This window comes from Lepidochelys kempii, chromosome 17 (assembly GCF_965140285.1).
Source record: "Lepidochelys kempii isolate rLepKem1 chromosome 17, rLepKem1.hap1, whole genome shotgun sequence".
Taxonomy (NCBI): Eukaryota; Metazoa; Chordata; order Testudines; family Cheloniidae; genus Lepidochelys; species Lepidochelys kempii.
Window position 1 is genome coordinate 6,057,540 of NC_136396.1, and position 7,894 is coordinate 6,065,433.

The following is a 7,894-nucleotide window of genomic DNA, read 5'->3' on the forward strand; positions in this document are numbered from 1 at the left end:
CCTTCCCCCCCCTCACAATAAAAGAGTCAAACATTAAAAAGATAGTGAGTGCATTTTAAAGATGTTTACACTTTATAAATCAAGCTTTCTTGGCAACATCATCATTCCTATTTCAGTACTGAGCTCGCTGTGTCCTCCAAGTGTCTCCTACGTCCTAAGAGGGAGTAATAATCCCCCAAAGTAATTCTTAGTCCTGAATTCCTGGTAATTTATAGTTGACTTGGCCTGTGGAGTTATACAGATTGACAACAAATGAAATAAACACACTCCTCTTGAGTTATCGGGGTCTGGATTATAATTAGAGAATGCCTATTTTACACCATCACCCTAGAACAAGATCTCCCTTTGATCTTATTTTTTACCCGCTTTTGAAATAACTGGTCATTAAAGTTACATTTGCAATTTAGAATTTAAAAAACAGACTCCTTTTTTTCCTTTTGAAATTAAATAGTTAGACATTTAAGAGACCTGATCCTTCAGTTGAGTGCACATGGGTGCATCCCTGGGCCTGCGTAGAACCCCACCTCCCTTCACGCACACACAGTCTGTTGCAGGATCAGGACCATAATTTGTGTCTGCACTCAACTGGCCCTATATTTTTTGCAGACAGACAGAGAGCCTGGTATAAGGCCTCTTTTAAAAGATGATACAGACTCTGATGTTGAAAGTGGGGCATTGGGGGAGAGTGGGTGGGTTTATTATCACTATGTATTTAAATGGTTTGGGTGAAGTACGATTTTCAATAAGAATTGAACTGAAGTCTACTCTTGTGCTGCTGGGCGGTTCTGTTTCTAGAAGGTTTTGGACACTGATCAGTTGTGAACTGTGCAACTAAATCAGACTGATCGTCACATGGCTTAACTTCATGCATGTTTAGTTGTTGTAAGACGAGTTATTCTGTGAACCGTTACAGGTATTTTTATTTTCAGCGCTGGTGAGAGCTGTCGGAGTAACAGGCCTAGAGGATACTGATGGCCACTCTTACTGCAGAAGAGTCACACGCGCTGGTAGAGGAAGCTCACACACACACGCAATCCCTCCCCCCCCACACACACACACTCACCCCTATCTCCCAACTAACATGCCTCGTCCTTGACATGGAGGGATCACCTTTTGAAGTCAGTGCCTCAATGGGTGCATTATTCTTCGGTGTATTCGACAGAAGTCAAGTAATAAGGCCTATTCAGTCCTTGGCCTCACTGCTGAGAATTAAAGTTGCCATTTGGGCTGAAGTTGATTGTAACTGTCCACTCAGAACAGAATTTCATGTGGTTTGTTAATGAATCATCAGTCACTACTGACACAGGTCCTGGTTCAGGCTGAGGGCCAAATTCTCTGCTGGCATAAATTGGCAGTGTTCCATTGACTTTGATGGAGTTGCACTGATTTTCCACCAGCAGAGAATTTGGCCTTGGTCTTCTATAAGTGAAAAGGCTCCACATCCCTGGGACAATTACCAGAGCCACCCTGTCCCCTCTGAGCAGCTGTGAAGCATGAATATCATTTCACTGGGAGTTTTAAGCACCCAAAGAATGCAAGACTTGGTCCTGGACATATGGATTTGTTTAAACAATCTAAGTTAAGACTGACACAGAGATAACCTACACATTTGGGATGTTTAGTTTCTAGAATTTGGTAAAATTTCTCTCTCCATTTACAGGCCCAGTATTTGCAGTCCTGATCCTTCAGCCGTTTCTAATGCGAGTAGCAACCCCATTGAAATTAATAGAAGTATGAATGTGAATAAAGGCTTCAAGATCCAGCCCTAAGACTTTATATAGCAAATTACAATCCCCGGGGGGGGGGGGGGGGGGAAATCTTATCTACATAAGAACTGCAGGACCGAGTCATAGAGCTGACCCACTCTATATGAGTCAGCTTCTTTGAAGTGATTTACAAACCCAATTTCACCTTGTCTTCCTGGTGGGATAGGTTCTGTTACCCCAAGGATAGAGTCTAGTGTATCTTGCAACACTGCCAATAGAGAGAGCGCAGCACTTTTTTTTTTTTTTTTTTTGGGGGGGGGGGGGAGATATGAGGAAGAGTGGGCAACCCTTTAAGTGCTTCGAGAGCAGTAAGGCAGAAAGGCTGCCTATAAGGACGTATTCAGTGCACGTTTCCGGAGGGGCTGAGAGCAGAACACTAGTACCCTGCAGAGCTCTGGAGTCTGGATCTCACAGCCAGATTTAGCCCGAGTGAACCATGGACCTGATCTAGCATCCACTGAAGTCAAGAGAAAGCCTCCCACTGAATTCAGTGGGCTATAGATCAGGCTTCATAGAAGAAACATTACCACTAGAAAGGCATTTTTCCTGGTGATTTCACACTATTTCCGTTGCTCTTCTTTACACCTTTATGATTCTCTAATGTGCGGTCATATGAAATCACCAGTTGCTACAGAAGGGTGGCACTAAAGAAAATTAAAGGGGTTTTAAAAACATCTTGATGGTAATCCTTCACAAGAACCTGATCCAATTCCCCAGAACCTTTCCATTGACTTCACGGGGCATCTCACTTTAGTGGAACAGTTTGTTTGATGGGCTGCAAGGCCCCAGTCTCACATTCACGGCTGTGAGATTCCATTATGACACCACAATGGGAACCACCTTCCTCAAATCCCACTGATTTCACTGAGAGTTGAAAGCACTCCACAGGACTAAGCCCTCTCTCACCATTATGACGATGATGGTAGCAAAAATAAAACAGGAATCAAGCTTACTGACACATGAATAGCATTTCATGCAAAGGAATGGCAGGCAATCTAAAGCAGACCCATACTTACTCACACCTGGCCAATCCCCACACACAGGGCCATCCCTAGGGGGGTGCAGGGCCCAGGGAGGGAAGTGACAGATTCATCTCTTCCAGGACTGACCGTGCTTGCCAATCGCTTCAGCCTACGGGGCCAGGAGCAGTGGCCCCAATTCGCCCTACCCAAGGGACGGCTCTGCCCATACACACAAAATGGCAGCTTCAACCCTCCACTCAACCAAGGTTTGATACCAGTGGTTTATAACAAGGTCTCAGTTTGCAAAGGCTTTATTACTTCCACAAGTGTACCACAGAGCATTACTACTATTCTATACAGAGTAGGTAATCTCTTGCTCAGGAAAGAATTACTGTCACGTCTAGAACTGGCATCACTATGGTCCTGAAGGTCTTAGAAACACGAATAATCAAAAGAAATATTAGCATAGAGAATTAAAACTAACCTAGACTTATCAGAGGACCAGAGTATATAGTCTAAGACAATATACTCGCTTTTCTTAAATTGCGTGCTCACTTCTGACCGTATTCAGCAAAGTACCAACATGGGTGCATAACTTTGAGTATGTGAGTAATTCTACAGAAGTCTTAAATCAAGGCCTACTTTCTGAAAATTCAATCATTTGCAGTAGGTCTCCCCCCTTAGAAAGATTCTGCTGTGGGCAAATTGTGACATTCAATACAGAATAGAGACTTTAAGGGTGTGAAATGCATTTTCACCAACCTGCCTGCTTTGGTTATTATCATTTCGGTGCCAGCTTCATGAAACTTCTTCCATAGTTCCTTCTCGTGGAGATAGACTTTGATGTTTTCTATTGTCTAAAAAGAATCAAAACAACAAAAACAAAACCACCATCATCAAAAGTATTCTCAGTCTAGGATTCCTCCCCTCAGAGCAAAGCTGCGAGCTGATGATCTTTGGAAAGGAAAGGCAAAGGCGCAGGAGTAGGCCCTAAAGATTCCACTGCCTATTTCCAAAAAGTAAGAGGAACAAACTGAATTGCAGAATGCTTCACATCCAGCGAGGATACTGCAGCCAAGTAGATTAAAAAAAACAAAAACCAAAGACTTCTGAGTACCGGGTCTAAGAGTTGTTGATATTATCAAATAGAACTGTATATCAGTAGGTAAAGCTCAACCTTTTCAGATGAGGGACAGGTCAAAACAAAACAAAAAATCCAACCTTTTATCGGTCCGCTCGGTTCAAGGTGAGAAAGATATTTGTCCTCAAAAAATAAAATGAAATGCAGAACCATACTTTGCTATAGGATGTTTCGGCAACGTGGTGGGTGTGTGTGGAAGCAGCACCAAAGGGTAGAATTCTGTCGGAAAATGTTAATCTGTTAAGTGCATATTTTAAATTAGCTGATAAAAAGCCAGCAATTGCCAGGGTGGCAACTCACTTTTAGATGAGCAGAACGCATAACTTTCAGGTCAAAAGGAATCAATTCCTCCTCCCCAGAGTTATTCAGAATAGACAGTTTTAAAATTAGTAGAAACAGTTAAATGGATTGTCCTTTACGCCACTGCTCTACTAGCCTAGTGGCAAGTTATTTAATAGATCACGATTTTTATAACAAGATCAATAATAAATGACATGATGGCTATACATAATATATTATCCTCCTGCAATGTCCTTGGCTTTCTCATTGCATGCTATGGGCCTCAGCCTGATCCTGCAAATACTTACACAATTAACAATACTCAGGGCTTGTCTATACATGAAAATTAATCCATAACAAAGGAAAGTGTGAACGGAAAACAGATGAATTATTCCAGATTAACTCCATGTGCAGAATCCATTTCCAAAGTGGACTGAGAATTTGGAATAAGGGACTAACTCCACCTGTAGACGCTCTTCTTCCCAAATACAATCAGGAATTAGCGATTCTGGAATAACTCCCCATGTAGACAAACTCTCATATGATCAGTCCCATGTAAAAACACTTTGGATAATACAGTTTTATCAGGGGTTAGGTTATTTTACATTACTCCTACATGGCTTCATTCAGTATTTCCTTGAAAGTAGAGATTACAGAATGACCGATAAAAAAGTATTTTACAAATATGAATTATCCGAGTAATGAACTGTAAAAGGAGGTTCTAATACAACTAAAGATAAATGCATCCACCAGAAAAAGAATAATATAAAATGTAAGAATAGAATAATTGTGTTGCTGAAACATATTTCCAGTATCATATTTATATTCATTTTTATTTCAATTTTTTAAAAGTTAATGTTTTTCTCCTAAACACTGACTCAAAAAATTATCCCAATATAGTAAAAACCGTGCACTTCAAACCAGCTGCAAACCAAATATTATAACTTTATTTTGTTTTGCCATTGACTTCAGTGGAAGCAGGATCAGGCCCAGAATGCAAGAAAAAATTAATGACAGGTTTCAGAGTAACAGCCGTGTTAGTCTGTATTCGCAAAAAGAAAAGGAGGACTTGTGGCACCTTAGAGACTAACCAATTTATTAGAGAGTGAGCTGTAGCTCACGAAAGCTTATGCTCTAATAAATTGGTTAGTCTCTAAGGTGCCACAAGTCCTCCTTTTCTTTTTGAGAAAAAATTAAGGTAGGGTATGTGCTATTCAGGTTAGTCAAAGCCTTGTAAACAGCAAGAAAAATTGAAAGTAAAACCGCCTGGACTGGAAAACGTTTTGTGCTGTTCGGTTACAAATAGGGGGACCCAGCCTGCTCCTAATGCAATCAATAGCAAAACCCCCACTGATGTCAGGTGGGGCAGTAGATGAAAACCCTTATTTTTATTATATTATATAGACACACGCACTTTTAGTGGACATAATTTCTCAGCAGGAAACTCCGGTCTCGTGTTTATTCAGCTGCCTATTTAGGAAGTTTGGAAAGCTGTATACCTACATATGTGGACTATATACAAGATAGGGCTGGGTGTTTGTTCCCTGTTTAAGAGAGTTAATGGAAATCTTTTGATAGCCGGTTGAAGTAGCAGGAACTCAACATTAGGTCAGTGGGAGCTTTCACCCCTTGATTTGGACGGGTGCAGGATCAAGCCCTAGATGTTCATATTCTTCCTTGGAATCCCCTGGTTATTTGCTAACCCCGCTAAGCTTCATCCTTGGTGGGTGAAACCTAAAGGCGAGGAACCTAGGATGGAATCAACGGTGCATCTGACACACGCTCACTTTTTCAGCTCTTAGCAAACCCACGTCTGTGCTTGGCTCGTGTTGCGAAGGAGACGCCGAGCATCTTGAGAGGTTCAGATTTTTCCTGTTACAAATGAGAGTATTCTCGAACCTATCACTAATTGCCAACATTCCCTTTCTTTTCACGGGCCTATTTTCCCTTTTGAACACCTGGCTGGAGATCAGAGATTGGAAGGAAAACCAGAGGTAAATTGAGCTAAAAAGCCCCGAGGCATAATTACTATTACTTGATGCATTTATGATTATATAGCAAAGGGGTGGGTTGTTTTTTTTTTAACTAGCTTAAACATGTAGCTAAAACGAAATCGTTTTACATTTCTGCTTCCTCCTCGCCCCCTTGACAGGTTATAATTCTGATATGGGAAAGTTGTCAACACTTTATAAAAAGCACACTAAATACCCCGAGTCAATCAGAAGGCATGATTGAATGCCATCTAATTTACAGTCAGGCCTTTTTGGCAGGAGGAGCTTAATTGTATTTAATTATTGTACAAAAATCTCAAGCCGCATAACGGTTTTGGAGTGGCGTTACAAAAAGGTACCCGGGCACCCAATAATCTGGCATTTGAAATCAGCGTGGTCGTAATTATGGTTCTGTAGCAATGCAGATGGATAAGGGGCACGGGTCAAAAAGGTAGGAGCTAAAGCTAGACAAAAATTAAAGCCTTTCCAAAGGAAACCCTGTTGCTGAGAACTCTGGATAACCGGGGTGGTTCTGATTCGCTCTTGACCTTGATTTTTGATTGCAAATAGCAACTGCAGGCTTGGGTAGATTGTGCAAAGACGGACTCTTCAGAGTGGCCGTCTTTAAACACGTCCTTCCAAGAAAACCAGAGCAGGCGGGGAGAGCTTGCAAGTTAAAAGGGGAGAAAATAATAATATTTAAAAAAAAACGGAGAAAAACATTTTTAAACCCTGGCATCTGTGGCAGAGACCGTAAATTCTGTCTGTTATGGCTTCTTTCACATAAAGCGCGTGTAGAGTACTCGGGTAACAGCCCTAGAAGTTTAGAGCAAAGAATTTCATAAAAACCCTCAATCCCTGGGTGCAAGAAGATTTCGGGCGAACAGGGAATTTATTCCCTTGGGGATGACGAGCTGCTCGGGATGCTGGTGCTATCTGCAGATGTTAAGGGAGTGGGAAGGAAGCCCGGCAAGCAGGGGCGGGATGCAATTCACAGCGCGGACAGACAGGAAGATACCGGCTGTTGTGTAAACGGGGGTGCGTACCTGCTCCGGATCCTGGCCCTGCGGGCTGCTCAGCGGCGTGCTGCTGACTCCTGCCACGCCAAGAACCGGGGAGCCCGCTGCGGATTCTGCATGACCAGCTGTCTGGGCTGCTGGAAACCCTTCTTCCGTTTCAGACAGGCCTTTCTCCTGGAGCATTTCCTTTTCGACAGGGACACACATGGTTAGTGCCAAGCCGGCTTGCGTGGGAGAAAAGCGAACGGGCTCAGTGTAAACAGACGGGGCGGGCAGCGCTGGGTCTCAGCGGACCAGCCCGCATGACCGATGCCTACATTGCTCAAAGACTGTGTTCCCGTCCACTCTGCCTGCGGGATCCGGCCCTTCAAGCACGTGGACACACAGACCGGTCCCACCAGCGTGTATCGGGACCAAGCTCCCGTTGATTTAAACTGGGGGGAAGGGGGGGTTGCCCGAGCACGGAATCGGGCCTACCCCCGACATGCCCTGGCTCAAAGCGCGACTGCAGCGGATTTCCTACCGGCCCTGCAGCCTGTCCCGGCTGGAGCGCTCGGTTCCTCGCAACCCAGCGATCGGCCCCGGCCCCGGCCCCGGCCCCAACCTCGCTGTCTGAACGCGCGGCTTTGCTTCGGCTTAACCTGAGCGGCCCTGCCTAGCACGACTCCCGCCTGCGCCCCCCAGCCCCCTTCCTTGCCCGAAACGCTGGGCCCTGGTGCGCCCAGGTGCCAAATTG

The 7,894-nt window shown here is 43.9% G+C and overlaps 1 protein-coding gene across 1 annotated transcript in view; it reads right to left on the reverse strand.

Moving 5' to 3' along the window:
- The window catches only part of TBX4 (T-box transcription factor 4), a 51,744-nt gene extending 44,403 nt beyond the window's left edge, over positions 1 to 7,341 (reverse strand). The window contains exons 1-2 of the mRNA XM_073315563.1: positions 7,186 to 7,341; positions 3,491 to 3,585 (exon numbers count right to left, since the gene is read on the reverse strand). Of these exons, the coding sequence (XP_073171664.1) occupies positions 3,491 to 3,585; positions 7,186 to 7,341 (251 nt within the window). The remainder of the gene's footprint in view (positions 1 to 3,490; positions 3,586 to 7,185) is intronic.
- Positions 7,342 to 7,894: the final 553 nt, after the last annotated feature.